This window comes from Chelonoidis abingdonii, chromosome 2 (assembly GCF_003597395.2).
Source record: "Chelonoidis abingdonii isolate Lonesome George chromosome 2, CheloAbing_2.0, whole genome shotgun sequence".
In the NCBI taxonomy this organism is placed as follows: domain Eukaryota; kingdom Metazoa; phylum Chordata; order Testudines; family Testudinidae; genus Chelonoidis; species Chelonoidis abingdonii.
In genome coordinates this window covers 11,231,709-11,251,703 of record NC_133770.1, presented here as the reverse complement: position 1 = coordinate 11,251,703, position 19,995 = coordinate 11,231,709, and the positions used below count along the sequence as shown (strand labels likewise).

At 43.6% G+C, this 19,995-nt stretch overlaps 1 protein-coding gene across 2 annotated transcripts in view; it reads left to right on the top strand.

Annotated features, from left to right (window-relative positions):
* The window catches only part of ADCYAP1R1 (ADCYAP receptor type I), a 201,250-nt gene that overhangs the window by 148,898 nt on the left and 32,357 nt on the right, over positions 1-19,995 (top strand). For both annotated transcript variants that reach the window (XM_075062169.1, XM_032796866.2), the window contains exons 11-13: positions 2,489-2,549; positions 9,225-9,294; positions 11,860-11,951. In XM_075062169.1, the coding sequence (XP_074918270.1) occupies positions 2,489-2,549; positions 9,225-9,294; positions 11,860-11,951 (223 nt within the window). The remainder of the gene's footprint in view (positions 1-2,488; positions 2,550-9,224; positions 9,295-11,859; positions 11,952-19,995) is intronic.

Below are 19,995 nucleotides of genomic sequence, written 5' to 3'. Positions count from 1 at the left end.
TTTTCTGCAGAACTGCTTCCTAGCCATTCGGTCCCAAGTCTGTAACAGTGAATGGGATTCTTCCGTCCTAAGTGCAGGACTCTGCACTTGTCCTTGTTGAACCTCATGAGGTTTCTTTTGGCCCAGTCCTCTAATTTGGCTAGGTCTCTCTGTATCCTATCCCTACCCTCCAGCATATCTACCACTCAGCAACACTGCTTCTCATCTGATCTAAAAGAGCAGGGCTCTGTGCCTAGGTGGTGCCCACTGAGTTTAATGAAACTCCTTGCTGGTGTAAAGCTCCATCCCCATAGAGCTGAGTGCAGGATCTTTTGCCTATGTCTGTTAGCGCATCTGAATATAGTGTTAAATATGAGAACAAGATAAGATAGCATACAGACATAGTGAAAAAGGGATTGTCAGGCTGTATCATTAAAGAACTACATATATGTGTTACAGTCCATCGTGCAGCCCTCTCTCAGGTGCATATTTGATTTCAGGCTCATAAATTCACAGAGCAAAAAATGTCCAACACTTCAAGGTGCAGGAGGCTGCATGCATAGGAGTTGAAGGATGGTCCACACTCTGCAGGGCTGAGACCTTCACCAGTGTTTTGGAGGGCCCCGAGTGCATTGTTAGCACTCAGCATAAAATTAATGACAAGTATAAAAGTGGATGCTTTTCTGAACTATTCAGTCCTCTTAGCCCTGCAAAATAGGACTGATGATTTCAGAAGAGAGCCTATCTTCTCATGAGATTTATTGTAATTTCTGATCCTGATAAGAGAAGAAATTCTTTCTGCAAGAATAGGCCTTTCAGTGGCATTTTGATGATACCTTTATTCTGACCTTGCCTGGAACCTGGAAGTGCAGAAGCATGCAGGGGAGGAAATGATAAAAGGAGATGACATAACTTTTTCCTGGTGTGCATGTGTGAGTTCTTATTACAGGTGATCCCAGATCAGAACAGCCTTATACAATACGGAAGCAGAGAAGTGCACAGGAATTTAAATTTGACCCCTGTTGAAGGGGCACATAGAACACACACATATTATATACATTAAACCATATCAACACATGCACAAACACCATATGTGTGCAAATAAACAGCAGTATACTCATCATTTCAATGCAAATCCATGTGTCATGGAGCTAGGTCAACAGATGAATCCACAAATACTTGGCTACAGTGGGATCACCAAGCTTCTCTGGCCAGATCAGGGGCAGAAAGGAAGCTCTTGGGCTTGAAGGGCTTGTGCTCTCACTCCCCTCTGCAGTCCCATGGCTGGAGGACCTGTCAGCTCCTGCCATGGGCTCAGGGCCTGCGCCTCTGCTTGCCCCCCTCCCTTGTGTATGACCGTATCGAAGCAATGTTTGGATTACATTTGCAATTGATACATTGGACCCGATTCTGATCTCACACCCACTTTTCATTGTTGTAGCTCCATGGATTTTTTCGAGTAACTTCTGATTTACACCATTGTAAGCAAGAGACACAGAAGACCAGTTTGATCCGCTCATGCTTACAGTTTCATCAGATCTTCATTTTTAATGTAATGTTTTGGTTTGAAATTTTAGAAACATCCATTATATACCCAAGATCCTTTGTCTTTCATAAGAATGAGAATATTAAAATTGGATTCAACTTAACATGTTTTATTTCCTCTCCCCAGAACATTTATTTTTGTTGCTGTTCAATCTCTCCCCATTTTAATTTTTGAGAATATCTGGGTACGTTCTTCTTTAACAAATCACTGCTTTGCTCAACCAAATATGTGTAGAAAGTGGTATTCTCAATTTTAGTAGCTTCAAGACAGGGCCTGAGAAGATTAATTCTACTTATTAACCAATGTGGCACCAACTCAGCTTTGCAAAATGTATGAAGCTTACTTGCGGCTGTCAGTCTCACCTTCTGCTAGACCCTAAGGTTGTCTATGTCCTTGTGGTTTCTCTCAGTCCCTCTCCTTAATCTTCCCACCAGGGGTTGAATCTTTCATTTGCCTCATTTCAAAAATACAGTGCATGCCATTAAAACTCAACATTTGCCTCTGGGCAGCAGTTGCATACCACAGCATTTCTAAGTATAGGAAACCTGGCTTATTTCCAGTGTTTTGTGTGGTGATTGAACAATATCAACAGCACAACAATCTAATACTACACCATTCTATGAGATTGGCCTAAAACACTATAGACCGCTCTATGTCATCATTTATACTCATGAAACCTCACTGAAGTCAACTCACCCTCTCTGGTTTCGGACTTGAAGTCCTTACTCACATGCCAAACCCTTACAGAGTAAGGACTGCTAGATTCATTTCAAGAACAATCCTATTTTAAGCTGTAGGGTTTGGGCTGTTGGGTTCCTAGCAGCATTTTTCCCTATAAGCCATTGAAACATAAAACTTCCATGGAGAAAGATTGTGCATCAAGTGGAATTGGTGTGCAATCTGCAAATAAGAGCAATAAATAACAATAAACAAATAATGATTTCTCTCTCTTGTATTTTGTAGGCACCCCAACAATTTGTGTCACTGTCTGGGCTGTGCTGAGACATCACTTTGATGATACTGGGTAGGTACCATTGGGTGAGAAACCCTCCAGTGACCTCATTTTCAAGTGAAATACAGAAGGGAAGAGGTCTGGTGACTAGAGAAGGGGAATGTGGGCCAGGAGACCTGGCTTCCATTCCCTGCTCTGCCACTAACTCATTGTGTAACTTTGGGCAATTTGCTTAGGCTAAACCAATAGTTCTTACCTTGCGGCCCCGTCAACACAGAGCTGTGGCCCATGTGACATTCTCAGGGCCATACTGGTAGTATTCAATGTGGCCCACATAACCCACTGCATATGCATATGCAGCCCACAGTGGTAAATAGGTTAAGAACCATTGGGCTAAACCACTGAGTACCTAAGGTTGGACTCCTAAATACCTATTTAAGCACAGAAGTAGACATGATACAGTGTTCTGAGTGGCTGCCCTTTGAAGCCAGTGGGAATTACAGGTGCTCAGCATCTCTGAATATTAGATTCCAACTTCACCAGAGATGTTTGGATCTCAGGTTCTGGCTCAGGTCCATCTCTCTTAAATTCCCTTCCTAGTGATTCAGTGACTGACTACACATAAAAACCTCTCTCCATGGAGGATTTGGGTTTTGTTTTTTTTATCCAATGTTCTATTTTGATGATAAAACAAATTAAATAACCTATTTCCATGCAAAACAAGCCAGAAATCCCTGTTGTATCATTATGATGATTATAGCACTGGTCCTAAATGCATTAATTTCTTTTAGAAATCCAGATGGTCCCTGTTTTGGGGAGTAAATATCTCATGGGAGGAAAAACCTTTGCTGCTTTTTTTCTTAAAAGTTAATTAACATGCAGCACATTTAGATGGAGTCTGGCTGAGTCTCTCAGTGGCTATTTTTTTTTTTAAGATCAGCTAGGTTTGTTCAGGGGTGGGGAGGAAAAGCCAGCATGAATCTGAAAACATTTCAGAAATTACGGGGCGGGAATCCACCAAGAGAAAGGGAAAGGTCTGAAATTTAAAGACATTGACTTCAACTCCTGATTCAGCCCAGTGTAAGTGAGAAGGGAACTGGGTCTCTGGGACTAGATGGTGCTGTCTGCTAATCCAGAGTAATACCACTGAAGGGAATGGAGTTTCACCAGAGCTCAGAATTTGGCATCTTAAAATGGAAAAGGGCCTTCCCCCCAAAAGAAAAAATCATGTGGTTCTGGTCGCCACAGCAGCAAGCCACTTGCACCTGTAACAGAACCTGCCTGTGGAGTGCAGTCTTTAAGTCAATACTTACATGCCCTGCTGGTTTTTCATATTCTAATGTGCTCTTACATCACTGACTCATAAGAAAGGGAAAAGTGGCTGCTGCTTCCACCTCTTCCATTCTGTGGGAGGCACACAGGTTGACCTAAAGTGGTCTTGGGAAATGCACATTTTGCCCTTGTAACTGCTTATGTTAGAAACCAGCCCATGAGCAGTCAGGTTCAGTGGAGAGTGCAAGAGTCATGCCTAGTGGTCAAAGCAGGAACTGGGAAGCAAATCCAGTCCCAAGGCCCAGGCTGGAGTCAGGAACCAGTAGCCATTCCAGGAGTCAGAGCCAGGGCTAAGAGCCAGGCCAAGGGTCAAAACCAGGATTGGAAGCCAGTAGCCCCGCAAGGGTCAGAACCGGAGTCAAGAACCAGGGTCAGGGTGAGGAAGCTGGAGCCGGGAGCAAGCTGAGATAGTTTGGACTGAGCAAGAACATGGTCGTGGAACAAGGCAATAGCAGGAGCAAGGCTGGAGCACGGCAAGGAGCAGCGGGCACAGGGAGGATCGCAGTTGTGGACATGAATGCATGGAGCGGCTAGAGAACTCCTGCCGGGCTAACAGCCAGCCAGCTGCTCTTCCTGGCCAGTTAGGTGGGGAAGTCAGTCAGAGAGCCTGCTGCAAGCCAGCTGCACTTGTCAAGATGCCAAAAGACAGACTCTGTTCCGGGCCCTAATCCCTGACATCTTATTTCTTTATAGACAAACTCTTAGCCACAAAATGATGCATCTTAACACTGCAAAACTACTTTCCATGATGTTCATATGCTAACCAGACATGGTCCCCTGCACAAGCCCTGCAGACCAGGACTAATCTCTGCAGGATCCTGACAAATTCAGTTTTACAGATCCTGGCTGAAATGTTTGCAAGTGCCTGCGTGGCTTAAGGACGCAAGAATCCTTGACTTTCAGTGGGACTCTTGCTCCTAAGTCACTTAGGCTCATCTGAAAATTCCATTCACTGTGTGTGTCGGGGGAAAAAGTATAGGCCATTGTTTGTGTCTGACCCATTAGACCCTGCCCTAGAATTTCACCCCACATATATATATGTGGGGTGAAGCATGGAATGGTTTGTTCCAGTAGCCCACTTATCGTCAGATTGTCCTGGTTCCTCAACATCTGGCGCGGACCTTGTTAATCCGGGCGACGTCCGAGCCGGCATGACCTGGAAGAACAAGTGGATGTGCAGCCCACACTTGAAGCTGAAACTTCACTGCCACCCCCTCCATTGCAGAGCACAGCAGCTGATATGAGGCATAAGATCATGGAGAAACTAGCTACAGTCAATCCTCGAGACCGATTACCAAGGCTCAGTGGAGAAGTACCATCAGATAGTATGTTAGAAGATGCCAATAGAGCCCTCATGACAATCCCTACTACCACCATAACTCAAACCAATGAACTGGTATACGCTACAGCCTCTGTAATCCTGGAGATGCTTGGCTACACGATCAAGAAGAACAACAGTATGTACCCACCCTGGAAAATGAGGTTGGAGGATAAGATCAAGGCGACTCGGAGAGAAGTTAGTCAGCTGGTGGAACTACAGAAGGGTGTAGAGATTAAGGATAAGACTCGGCTACTGAAAAAATACAAGGGCCTGACTCCATCTGAAGCCCTAGAGACTGCTAAACAAAGGCTCACAGCACTGGCTACCAGGCTAAGGAGATACACTAGAGAAGCAGAGGCCAAAAAAGTAAATGCCCTGTTCTCCAAAGAACCATCCAAGGTGTACTCCCAACTGCAGTGCAACAACACAATAACAGCAGAGCTACCAGCAGCAGAAACTGAACAGTACTGGAAGAACATATGGGAGAAAGAGAAGACTCATAACACCAGTGCAAAGTGGCTGCAGGACCTGAGAACAGAGCACAGCAATCTCCCAGAACAGAAACCAGTCACCATCACAGTAGAAGACATCCAGCAGCGGGTCAAAAACATGAAGAGCTGGACAGCACCTGGACCAGACATGATCCACACCTACTGGCTAAAGAAATTAACAGCAGTGCATGAACGCCTAGCAGCACAGATGAACCAGCTGCTAGCAGCAGGCTCCCACCCAAACTGGCTAACACAAGGAAGGACAGTACTGATCATGAAAGACCCCTGCAAGGGGACAGAACCGTCCAACTACCGGCCAATAACCTGCCTCCCCACAACATGGAAAGTCCTATCAGGCATCATAGCTGCCAAGCTACAGGACCACATGGGCCAGTACATGAGCACAGCTCAGAAGGGCATTGGGAACAACACCAGAGGCTCAAAACACCAGTTGCTCATAGATAGAGCAGTCACCCAAGACTCAAGGTCTAGACAGACCAATCTGAGCACAGCCTGGATTGACTATAGGAAAGCCTATGACTCAATGCCGCACACGTGGATCTGTGAATGTCTGGCGCTATACAAAGTCAACAGGACACTAAGGACCTTCCTCAAGAACTCAATGGGACTATGGAAGACAACACTGGAAGTCAACTCAAGGCAGCTTGCACAAGTGGCCATCAAGTGCGGCATATACCAAGGTGATGCACTGTCCCCGCTGCTGTTCTGCATAGGCTTAAACCCCCTCAGCCAGATAATCACAAGGACTGGATACGGGTACAGGTTCAGGAGTGGAACTACCATCAGCCACCTCCTCTACATGGATGACATCAAGCTGTATGCTAAGAATGAACGAGACATCGACTCGCTAATCCACCTGACGCGGATCTACAGTGAGGATATCGGGATGTCATTCGGACTGGAGAAGTGTGGCCGGATGGTAGTGAAGAGAGGGAAAGTAGTCAAGACTGATGGGGTGGAACTACCAGCGGGCCACATAGCAGACATACAGACCAGCTACAAGTACCTTGGCGTCCCACAGTCACATGGAAACCACGATGAGGAGGCAAGGAAGACAGCAACATCCAAGTATCACCAAAGGATAAGACAGGTCCTGAAGAGCCAGCTCAGTGGGAAGAACAAGATCCACGCCATCAACGGATACGCCCTGCCGGTCATCAGATACCCTGCCGGTATAGTGAGCTGGCCAAAGGAGGACATGGAGGCTGCCGATGTGAAAACCCGGAAGCTCCTCACAATGCACGGAGGTTTCCACCCCAAGTCCAACACCCAGAGACTGTATACCAGCCGGAAAGAAGGCGGGCGGGGCTTGGTGAGCGTCAAAGCCACTGTCCTGGACGAAACCCGGAACATCCAGGAGTACATCAGTAAGATGGCCCCCAAAGATGAGCTGCTGAGAGAATGCCTGAGGCAGCAGCAGACATGGGAGGAAGACCAAGCAGAAGAAGTGCCATGGCAAGACAAGACCCTTCATGGGATGTACCATCGACAGATAGCTGAGGTGGCTGACATTGGGAAATCCTACCAGTGGCTGGAAAGGGCTGGACTAAAAGACAGCACTGAGGCACTGATCATAGCAGCACAGGAACAGGCACTGAGCACCAGATCCATTGAAGCAGGGGTCTACCACACTAGAGAGGACCCAAGGTGCAGACTGTGCAGAGAGGCCTCAGAGACAGTCCAACACATAGTGGCAGGATGTAAGATGCAGGCAGGAACAGCATACACTGAACGGCACAACCAAGTGGCTGGCATTGTGTACAGGAACATCTGCACAGCGTATGGGCTAGACCCTCCCAAGACCAGATGGGAGATTCCACAGAAGGTTGTGGAGAATAGCAGGGCTAAGATTCTGTGGGACTTCCAGATCCAGATGGACAGGCAGGTACTGGCCAATCAACCAGACATCGTGGTAATAGACAAGGACCAGAAGACAGCGGTGGTGATAGATATAGCAGTGCCAAGTGACAGCAACATCAGGAAGAAGGAATATGAGAAGCTGGAGAAGTACCAGGGCCTGAAAGAGGAACTAGAGAGGATGTGGAAAGTGAAGGCCAAAGTGGTCCCAGTGGTGGTAGGAGCACTCGGGGCTGTGACTCCTAAGCTGGGTGAGTGGCTCCAACAGATCCCAGGAACAACATCAGAGCTCTCTGTCCAGAAGAGTGCAGTGCTAGGAACAGCTAAGATACTGCGCAGAACCCTCAAACTCCCAGGTCTCTGGTAGAGGACCCGAGGTTGACGAAGACACATACCACCCATAGGGGTGAGAGGGGAATTTTTATACTTTTCCTGTCTTAGACAACTTATGGAATAGTTCATTTGTGGGTATGATGGGGAAATTTCATATCTGTGTACCACATACACGTGACATACACATAGAAGATGAAATCTGGCTCATACACATTTTGTCTACTCCCACACATGTACGCACAACAAAGGGACCATAGTTTTTAATGTACAGGTTTCTACTCTCCTCCTCTCCGCCCCCCCCCAACAATGTTTTGCAGGCAGGCATTTGAAATACGTAAAAGGTAAAGATAAACTTCCACAGTATTAACATTTTGTTCTTCTGAGTTCTTTTCACTGTTGGTTAGAATCCGACAACACATCACAAGAACCAGGATTTACAGGAGAGGAAAGCTCACGACTTCAAGTGCAAAGCATTTTATGATGCCTCAGGATGCTAGGAAAAATAAATCCCAATGGATAACCAGGCTTGGTTTGTTTTAAAATTAAAAACATTGATCAAAAGCTGTGCAGGGGGGAAAGGTCAGATGCATGTACAAGAGAAAAAAGTTTGCACTGTTTGCCCAATTCTAGAAACATGTCCAAGGCCTGAAAACCCAAACTTTCTGTTGACCAATTTAGCCCTCAAATGAGTGTCTGTATGTAGTCCTCGTGCAGTTCCATAGGAGCCAATTGTGCACACGAAGGCAGAATGCAGATCCAATGGGCAGACATTTGCTTTAATGATAGATTGCTGCAGAGGACATTACAACAGTTAAAATACGAACTGACCTACACGTTTGCCCAAAACTCAGTCTTAACCATCTAAAATAACACTTTGCTCTTCTGCAAAGTAAACCTCAAAACACCCCCTTGAGCTAGTTAAGTGCTTGAATACTCATTTTGCAGACAGATGGACTGATGCGCACAGGCACTTGGGACCAGATTTTCAAAGGAGGACACAGATCAGTGGCTAGCAGGATTTCCGGTAATGCCTAAACAGGTGAAGCACCTAACTGTGATTGATTTAAATGGGAGTTAGGTGCCTAACTCACTTAAATCTCAAGAGACACCTCTTTGCATATTAGGGTGCCTAAATACCTTTGAACCTGGCCCCAGGTGATGTGGCTAAGGCTGCATAGGGAAGTCAGTGTCAGAGACAGGACTGGGAACTCTTATTTCTTGATGCAAAGTCTTGAACTTTAGTTGCAAGACCTTCCTTTCCCTCTTGTGACAAAGTTCTAATAGAAGAAAATATGAATGCACCGGCCTGTCCAGTGGTCTCTTTATCTCTCTCTCTCTCACTCTCTCTCTCTCTCTTCCCCTGAATCCCCCTTTATTTTTTAATTATTTTAGCTGCTGGGACATGAATGATAACACTGCCCTGTGGTGGGTGATAAAGGGCCCCGTGGTTGGATCAATAATGGTAAGTAACATATGTAAGACGTGTCTCTTCATGACTCTCCATATGAGGTAAAACCGAATTAAATCCAATGACTCCACAGGTTGTCACACAGCAGAGGACGAGGCTGGCTAGAGTTTGCTCTGCCCCAAGCAAATTGGAAAATGCCTGGTATTATGTAGCACGCATGCACCCAGGTATTACTGCTCCCCGGATTCACAGACACCTTTAGCATGAAAGGCTTCTTTCTGGCTCTGGATAGTAAATCGTGCACATCTCATTAATCACTGGAATAAACTACCAAGGGAAGTGGTGGATTCTCTGTCTTCTGGATGGCTTTCTGGAAGATGTGCTTTAGTCAAACACAAGTTATTGGGCTCAAAACAGGAATAACTGGAGGAAATTACCTGGCCTGTGTTACATAGGAGGTCAGACTAGATGATCGTAGTTTTCCCTTCTGTCCTTAAGCTCTATAAAGCCAATGGAAGTCCTAGGTGGGGCATCAGGATGACCCTGTCCTAGGCAGTGTATACTTGCTGTTATAGGCCCACCAGGCTTGCTTTGCCCCTAACAGCTGTACAATCAGTTGCACATGTATAAAATGGGAAATGACTGCCCAGGAAGGAGCACTGCGGAAAGGGATCTGGGGATCACAGTGGATCACAAGCTAAATATGAGTCAACAGTGTAACTGGGATGTATTAGGAGGAGTACTGTAAGCAAGACACACAAACTAATTCTTCCACTCTACTCTGCACTGATTAGGCCTCAGCTGGAGTATTGTGTCCAGTTCTGGGTGCCACATTTCAGGAAAGATGTGGACAAACTGGAGGAAGTCCAGAGAAGAGCAACAAAAATGATTTAAGGTCTAGAAAACATGAACTATGAGGGAAGTTCGAAAAAAGTTGGGTTTGTTTTAGTCTGAAAAAGAGAAGACTCAGAGGGGACACATGATAACAGTTTTCAAATACATAAAAGGTTGTTAAAAGAAGGAGGGAGAAAAATTGTTCTTCTTAACCTCTGAGGATAGGACAAGAAGCAATGGGCTTAAATTGCAGCAAAGAAGGTTTAGGTTGGACATTGGGAAAAACTTCCTAATTGTCAGGGTGGTTAAACACTGGAATAAATTGCAAGGGAGGTTGTGGAATCTCCATCACTGGAAAATTTTAAGAGCAGATCTGACAAACTCCTCTCAGGAATGATCCAGATAATACTCAGTCCTGCCATGACTATAGAGGACGGGACTAGATGACCTCTCGAGGTCCCTTCCAGACCTATGATTCTATAGTAGAGCCATACTGGTTATAAGGCTTAGTTATGTGGGCGCAGATGCAGAGACTAAAATGAATTCAGAAAATAATAATGCAACAATTGCAGGTAGAGGAGCGTAAAATGAAATCGTATGGATCTTGCAATTCCCGATGACAGATCACTAAGGGGGATTCACCCTAGAGGATATGTAGGTGATGGTATCTCCACCCCCCTGCCTTGGGGTTTTCAGTGAAGGGAAAGCTAAAAATTATGTCTGGGGCTCTGATGGTGGATGCAGTTTAGGGGATGCACTGAGCAGAGCTGGTTGCAATTTCTGACTATTTTTTTTAATAAAATGCAGCAGCATTAAAATCAATTTTTTTTTTTTGAAAACATCTCCATATGGATGAAACATTTGATTTTTGTATGGAAAAAGGAATTTCAGAGCCAGGGGACCATGTTAGCTTTTGTTTCCGCTGGTTTTTTTAAATCGAAAAATTGACATTTTTAACAGAAATAAAATGGGATTTTATTTCTTTCTACCACTTCTAGTGCTCGGTCAGGGCATTCCCCAGCTCAGTGGCCAAGGCATCTCCCTAGCCCGCACTGCCCGTTCTATGGGTTCTGCAAACCCTCCCTCTGTCTGTCCTTCTGTAGAGGAGGTTACAACCATTTTATTCCACCACATCTGCTCCCTTTTGTGGATATTATTTCACCACAGCCCCTTCCCTCCCCTCCCCTCCCCGCCTGCATGGATCTGTGAGCTGAATCAGCCTCAGGGCTGCAAGGAGCAATACAGCAAAGCCACCTGCCTCACCCTCACTCAGTAAGAGAACAAATCAGCTCTTCCTTCACATATTGCCTGATTCTGAGAGGTGCTGAGTGCATGAAGTCAATGGGAGTTGAAGGTACTCAGTACCTCTCAGGACTAAACTCTGGCCAGCCAAGTACAGGCGTTCAAGGATCTGTTTCTCTTGCCGTTTTTGATAATGACAAATGCTGAAAACGGTTTATGTAAGCCTCTCATTAACTGTTGCTGGCAAAGGCATGCTCAGGCACGCAAGGGAGTCTGTGCCCACAAAATCTGGCCTTAGGGCAATAGAGAAAATGGGAATGCTGCCTCCAGGGCATATTGCCCCACTATTAGTCATGACCCTGCAAGATCCTCTCTCCACAGAGGTTCTGCAGAGTTCCAGCTCCGCAGATTTGGGAGGAGTGAGGCAACAGGGGCCAGCGGGTCAGACACTCCTTGTCATAGTAAGAGAAATACGGCATGGCTAATAGCATTCTCCCCACAAGCCAGGATTGCTTTTCACTTCTCTTTTTCTTCTCTTTCCAGATAAACTTTGTTCTTTTCATTGGTATAATCGTTATCCTTGTGCAGAAACTCCAGTCGCCTGATATCGGGGGCAACGAATCCAGCATTTACTTGTAAGTACAATGGCTGTCAAATAAGCAGTAATTAATTCCGATCTCTAATATACACATAGGAAAAACACCCTCAACAGAACTCAATTGACTTGTTTGGCTGTGTCATAGAGTCTATTCATGATTTTTTTTTATCTCAACGGCCACCAAAATACTTTTTTTAGTGCCACCTTTGATCTCTCTTTAAAGCTTTTAGAAAATAATTTTCAGTGCTATATATATATATATATTTTTTTTTTTAAAAAAAGGATTATGCTCAGATCAGTTATTTGGAAATTAACGTACTGTCCAGGCTTCGAGGTTTATTATATTTATGGGACAGTTTGCTGTGCTTCATATGTTCCAAGGACCTGATCCAGAGTCCATTGAATTCAATGAGAGTCATTCTGTTAACTTCAGTGGACTTTATCAGATTCTAAGTTACTCAAGTCCTTGTGAAGTTACATATATTCCCATTTTTAGATGGTAATTTTGAATCCATTCAACATAAACTAAACAATCGTTATTGTTCTTTAAACTGCTTCAAAGCTCACAACTAATCTTAAATAGTTCCATGTGAGATTTTAAATCAGAGCTTGTTTTCATTTTCCCCTTTAATTTTTTTTTCAAAACATATATCCTGTCCATTAGCTCCAACTTCTAGAGAGTTGTTGTTAACATTGATTTGTCTGTAAATCCCTATGTCCAGTTTGTGTCTCCCATTAGAATGATTTTTGTTTTTCTTTTAAATTCTTACAGAATGTTAAAAGGAAAAAAAATAGGTACAACATGTCTGGTGCTTCCCCCAGTTTCCTGCCTAAAGATTAAGCAGGTTTCCCTTGCACCTTTCCAAAGTCCAAGCATTTTGTGCACATTAAAACCCTGATTATTATTCTGGCTTCTCTGCTTAGCACTGAAAAATCCAATTTAACAGGTTACAGGAGGAGATTTCTTACCATGTAGGATTATGTTTAAAATTTCTATCTAATGCCTCCACTGTACCTTTGATAGCTACAACTGCAGCACGTTTGCACAGCCCAGTGCAAAAGTTCTTACTTATACAAAAATCCCATTGATGTCTGTAGTGTAGTAAGCAGTTCATTTTGTCACTGTTAAGTCCTGGACAGAGCATAGAGAGATCCTGTGTAGTGACCATTTTTAAGCTAATTTAGAAGATAGAACTTCAGGATGTTTGTCTGTGTTCAGCATCCTAAATAATTCTGTTTGCATTCATTGCTATGGAGGCTTGTGTCTATGACAAGACACTGCAAAATCAACATTTGCCTAAGTAAGCATTGCAGGTTTGGTCACTACAGGAACCCATAGTTCATTGTGTGAATTGCATTGACTCACTGATGAAGATCAATTTTTTCCTCCTATCCTATTATGTTTGCATGAAATGGTGGCATTTCTGTAGATCACTTCCTCCTTTTGGTCTTCCCTAAATGGAACAGCCATTTAATTAAGGTGTTTCACTCAAAGCTGTAAGCTTTATACTCACAGACCTAAGAATGCTTTAAATACATTCTGCAGATACACAGTGCTGACACTTACCACTCAGGAGAAACTGTAGTGGCTAAGTTAGCCGTCTTACCCTCATGGTTTGCCAATCCAGTGCATGAAGACTTCCCATGTAATTGCTTGCAGAAAATCCCCACTGCATCTCAAATGGCAATCTAGATGTGCAGAGCCATTTCTTCTTCTGAATAGCTAAGCGCATGTTTGCTGCACATCTATTACATATGAGGCAAAGCATGCCATAAATTCAAATGATCAGATTAGGCTATGAAGCATCCTTGCCATTTTTTAGTCAATAAGATTACTGGGTTTCACTGATATTTTTCCTATGTGTATAGTTGGCAACCAGAACAAGAAAACATCATATTTTCTGTTTCATTCGCTGCCTTTATTTTTTCATATTTGTTTGCAGCTTTATAAATGGACACGCGTAAATATATCCTTCATTTATGTACGTGTTATGAAATGGAGTGTTGTTTATCCAAACAGATTTAACAGTAGCAAATGTGTGTAAAAGTGATGCAAGAAGTTAAACAAGTATGCACAGATATACACAGGCAGATATAGTGTATATATATACACTGCATACTGTATACAAATCTGTTGTTATGTCACCATATTAAAACTCCCATGGCATTTATCCTAGAGCCCATAATGAATATCTGCCCTGCTCTATTCTGTTATCTCAGACTAACAAATGTTTAGTTTGCCCATTTCTTTAACCAAACAAAAAATGAGACACTTCCATCCATTTCTGCAGTAGCCTGAACACACCTCATATCAACAAACATGCTAAAAGCAGTTTGTTTGGGTTTTATCTTTTTGTTCTAATGTACCATTTTGAAAAAAGCACTGTGGAATTCAGTACTGTCAGGCTAAATGAGAATGAAAGACAAGGAAGCTCATTCTGTATCCCAGCTGTGAATCCACAGACATGAGTCACATGGATGAAAAAATAAATTTTCATACTGTTGAATGCTGGTTGGAAAAAACACTTTGGGTGAAATCCTGGCCCACTGACCTCAACAGGAGTTTTGGTATAGGACCAAGAATTGGGGCCAGAATTTCATCCTTTATTATTAAAATGAGACAAGCCATCAAAATTCCCACTCAGACAGTCCCACTGGGGTCAACTCAGTACTCAAGCCCCAGTTCAGCAAAGCACTCAAGCACACGTTAACTTGTTCAGCAAAGGAGTTAAACATGTGGCTGGGTCCCATTGACTTCAATGGGGTATAAGCACATGCTTAAAATTAAGCACCTGCTCAAAAGTTTTATTGAATCAAGGCGCTAATAAACTGGAGGTTCACAAGTATATCTATGGACAGAATTTAGCTTATTCAGTTTCGTGGAACTACTTACGTTACTGCTATTGCTCATGTGAATAAGGTGAACAAGATTTACCCTCTTTTTGTTGCCCTAAAAAGATCACTGTGAATATGTTGAGACACACACACACAGAGGCGGAGAGAGAGGAAAAGAAATGTCATACAGTACCTTAGAACAAGTTAATTCATACATTTCCATATTAAAGAGCATGTGTATCTTTTTTGTAAAGACAAATACTCTTTTCACCCATATGGGACAAAAAAAAAATTGTATCCCTACATTATGTTCATCCATTAGGATAATTTTATATGTTGGATTTATTTGAGATGATACAGCAGATGACCCATATATAAATTAATATGTAAATAGTTCCTTATATATTAAAGTTCATGCACATGAAATATGACCTACTGTCCATGTATATGAAACACACATGTCCTTTCCGCATGGGTAAACATGCCTGTAACTCAAGTAGAATTCTAAAAAGCTGGTTACTGGCTTTGAGAGGAAATTTTATATTCCTATTATCTATATTGTATCTTCGCATATGAGGGTCATTTTATCAACTAGCTTATGAGTTTGCTTTTGCTTTTTTTTTTTTTTTAAATCCTGTTTCCTAGACACCCTGGGCTAGATTCACAAAAGGACATAGGTGCCTAAATCCAAGAATCAGACTCGACTGGGGTTCAAAAACCCTCTGTTCAACTGCCGTCTCTAGGTGCCGAAAAGCCTAAAATCACTCAGCACCTAAATTTTTGCAGTAGATATTCCTTAGGCACCTATGTTTCTGCCTCTGAGCATGCACACTGCAGCCTGGTGCCAGTCATCCAGACACCTAAGCCCCAGTGTGATTCATGAACTAGGATTTATCTGACAGGGAGGGATAGCTCAGTGGTTTGAGCATTGGCCTGCTAAACCCAGGGCTGTGAATTCAGCCCTTAAGGGGACCATTTAGGGATCTGGAGCAAAATCTGTCTGGGGATTGGTCCTGTTTTGAGCAGGTGGTTGGACTAGATGACCTCCGGAGAACCCTTCCAACCTTGTTATTCTATGATGGTCTAACTTGCTGTGGGGCCTGATCTTGTAAGGGTACCTACAGAGGAGTTCACAACAAAATGGTGGGTGGAGAGGCACAAGGCCTTCCCTCATTACTGCAGCACAGTAGTTAGAGCACTCACCTGGGATGCTGGAGACACCCAATTCAAGTCCCCCTACCACATGATTTGGAGAAGGATTTGAACAGGTATCTGCCACCTCTTAGTTGGATGCTGTATCCATTGGGCTGTGGGGTATTTTGATGCAGGGCTGCCTCAGTCTCTCCTGTTGAAGCTGTTCCATTGTGGTAAGTCATTACAGAACGGTATTGGCATGGGATCCTAGGTCTCCCAGCTCCTGAGTGAGTGCACCAACCACCAGGCTACAGACTCATTCTCATACTTTTCCTTGCTCTCTCTCTCTGGCCCAATGATCCTTTCCTTATTTATCTCCAATGGAACAGCTTCCAAAGGAGAGACTGAGAGAGCACCATATCAGAATATCCTCTAGCCCAGTGACTGGGTCGCTCATCTGAGATGGTAGATCCCTATTTCTCCATAAAGTGGAAGGGGAACTTGAACCCACAGCCCAGGGGAGTGCTCTAACCACTGGGCTAAAAGTTACAAGTAGGGCTGTTGATTAACTGCAGTTAACTTACGTGATTAACGTAAACAAATGTATCACAATTAAAAAATGAATCATGATTAATTGCACAGTTAAACAACAGGATACCAAGTGAAATTTATTAAATATTTTGGGATGTTTTTCTATATTTTCAAATATATTGATTTCAATTACAACACAGAATACAAAGTGCACAGTACTCGCTTTATATTATTTTTATTACAAATATTTGCACTGTAAAAAGGGTAAACACAGACAGTATTTTTCAGTTCACCTTATACAAGTATTGCAGGGCAATCTCTTTATTGTGAAAGTGCAATTTACAAATGTAGATCTTTTTTCTTGTTACATAGCTGCACTCAAAAAACAAAATAATGTAAAACTTTAGAGCCTACAAGTCCACTCAGTCCTACTTTTTGTTCAACCAATCGCTAAGACAAACAAGTTGGTTTACATTTATGGGACATAATGCTGCCCACTTCTTATTTACAATGTCACCTGAAAGGCAGAGCAAGCGTTCGCATGGCACTTTTATAGCCAGCATTGCAAGGTATTTATGTGCCAGATATGATAAACATATGAATCACAGTAAATATCATGGTAAATCAGTCTCCTGGGAGTGACCCCTTTAGTGGACCAGGACCTAAGGACCCACAAAGATCCACACGGGCAGGCCCCTGGCCTCCAAGCCTGGCCAGTCACCACCAGAGATTCCTATCTCTCTCTGTGACTGCCTGCAGCGAATCCAGCCAAGCCACATTTCTGTGGGAGGCTTGAACTGGGTCCCTCTAAGCCAGAGTGCTCGAAATGTGTATTGACAGCGATGTAGGCAGCCCTTTCAAAGCAATGTAACCACTAGTCACCTGGCACGCAGAATATGAAAGTCCTTTGGCTACCATAGAGAAATTAAGGTTAAAATGTAGTCCATGCTGGTTAGCTCAGCCCCCCAGCCAAGCTGTAATGAACCCCATGTTCGGGCTGTGCCTCTCTCACTCTCAGTCACTCTCTCAATCTCAGCCCTTAGTCAGTTCCCAGATGAGAAAGCCCAGACTCCTTCCAGAAGCCAACCCTTTATCCCCCAACCCTCATATCTTCCAGTCCTTTGCTCTCAAGCTGGGGGTCTTTGCTCAGCTTCCCTGCTGAGAGGTGGGGAAATCCATCTCCATCTGGGTTCTTGGTTGCTAGGTGTCAATTTCCTGGTGACTGGGTTCTCCATTGTTGTCTTAGATTTTCCACTGTTGTGGAGTTGGCTTCAGACAGTCTTTTTTAATGACTCATTCAGAAGCAGGTAGCTAGGCAACAGGCATTGCTAAGTCTCTTAGCCTGCCCTGAGAGTAAACTTGGTCATTTTCTCCCCTCTGGGTAGCCATGCAAAATATAGGAGAAACTGAGGCATACATAGGCTTCATAACAATATTACAGCAAATTCTCATTTTGTCACTGCAGATAAGCCCAGAGAGTATTTTCCACTGAGAATCACAAGCAGAGGGAAGTGCCTCCCTGCTGCCTGGACTTAAGCACCTACTGCCAAAAGAGAGCTGGCTTGGCACCTCCCAGTGTACACCTACACTACACACTACTCCTAAAGTCTGACACAGGTTTGTGCACAAACCTCCCTTCCATCCACACAGAAAACAGTCTGCTTCAGACCATCAGGCACTCGGGATCAGGGTCCTAGGATCCTACTGAGGGGACGGTCAGAGCCTGAGCATGGCTGGGACTTTGCAGTGTGAACGCAGCTCAAACCGCAGACCCATGTGGGAATGTCTGCATAGTGCAGTGTGGATGCATTAGCTCAGCTGTGAGGCCCGGGTCCTACAATGCAGTGTGGACACTCAAGTGCATGCTGGGTAACTCCGAGCCTACAAGCCTGGGTCCCACAGACCAGGTTTACAATGCAGCTGAGGCATATCCCCAGTGCTGGATATTCTGAAGTCCATTCTGAGACACCTATCTATCCCCATTCGTTGTCTGCCTAACCCAGGCTTTGTGAATCCCAGTGACTTTTTAGGCATCTAAAAGCGAGGCATGGTGATGCTCAGCATCGCTACACGTAACTTTCTTTGCGACTCTAGCCCCGTGGCTCTGATTCTGTCAAGCACTTAAGCACATCCTTGACTTCATGGAATTTAAGCATGTGCTTATGTGCTTTCCTGAATCAGGTCTCAGGGGGCCTGGTTTCCCATTGCCTTGGGGCCTTGTGCAGTCATTTCTACCTGTGCAAAAGTGGGCCAAATTCTCTGCTGGCATAACTCCATTCAGTGGTGCTCTTAACAATCTGGTTTATCAGGTTTCCTAGACTCGTCCTAGAAACATTTAACAATAAATTCATTTATTTTTCTCTGCTTAGCTCATATGTATATTGGGTGGCCCAATTCTTCATTCCTTGGGTACCCTACTGAAGTTAATGGGAGCTCAGAGTGCACCCAGAATGCAGCGTCTCATCCCTGAATATCAGCCACCAGTAAATAGGTACCACTATGGTTCATACATCATACAAACTAATTTTACCAGCATGCCAGAAAGTCATATGTATCTCTGTTCACAGACCAACTGTTTCACTATAAAATGATGTCACATTGCATTCATCTATAACTGCCGCATCAGGGCCTCTTTGCTGGATGCAAGGTGCATTGTAGAGGAAGTATATTACAATAGTACTGATGCTAAAATCTGTATAGTGTAGCCACCATGATTGTGGGACTTGCTTCGTTCACATTAGAATATATTCAGCTCCGCAAATATGAGTGATTATCATCAAAATTAGACATTCACGGTAAATAACCTTCCCAATGATCATAATAAGTAATTTCCTATGTTTTCAAGTTGAAAAGAAAGGTTAGAAACATTTAGCTAATTCCTGGTGTTCTTGATTTTGTTTCTGCAGACTGGTTAAATGCTTTAGCGAGTGCGATATCTCCAGTTTTATCCAGTTGTACATCCATCCATTCATTACCAGCCTTGTGCAATTTGTCATCCTCCATTTGGTTCGGGCTCAACATTACCTGCGTGCTGCTCGTTCCATTTCAGATTGAGTTGTTCTAACTGTGACAGTCCTGGACAGAACAAATGACTCAGTGTTTATTTTAATGATGCTTAAAACCCAAAGTTCTCCTTCCATTTTACTTCAGTGAAGGCCGGATTCATGAAAAAATATCTCAACCATTGAGAGGGGGGCACTGACTTCATTGTCAATGCCCTTTAATATTTCTGGACTCTTTTTTTCAGAGTTCTTTCTTTGTTTTGCTAGCTTATTAGACCATATTTTCCCCCAAATATCATCACTTGTTAATTATCCTTGCTGCCTACAGGCAGAAGTGACCCATCAAAGGCAAACATGCAGAAAGTTCAGGTTTGTGGTCCTTGGGCCGTGTGTCTGCTTTCTATTATTCTGGTGTCAGTCATCAGTAGTGCCACAGACTTCACTAGAGTTGCTCTGGTTTGACACCAATGTAAATTAAATCAGGATTGAACCTGGTTAGAGTTTTGAGAACCTCAGGTAAATAGGTGAAGTGTTGATTATGTTTTAACCTTCATAATTTTATATATTATTTCTTTTTTA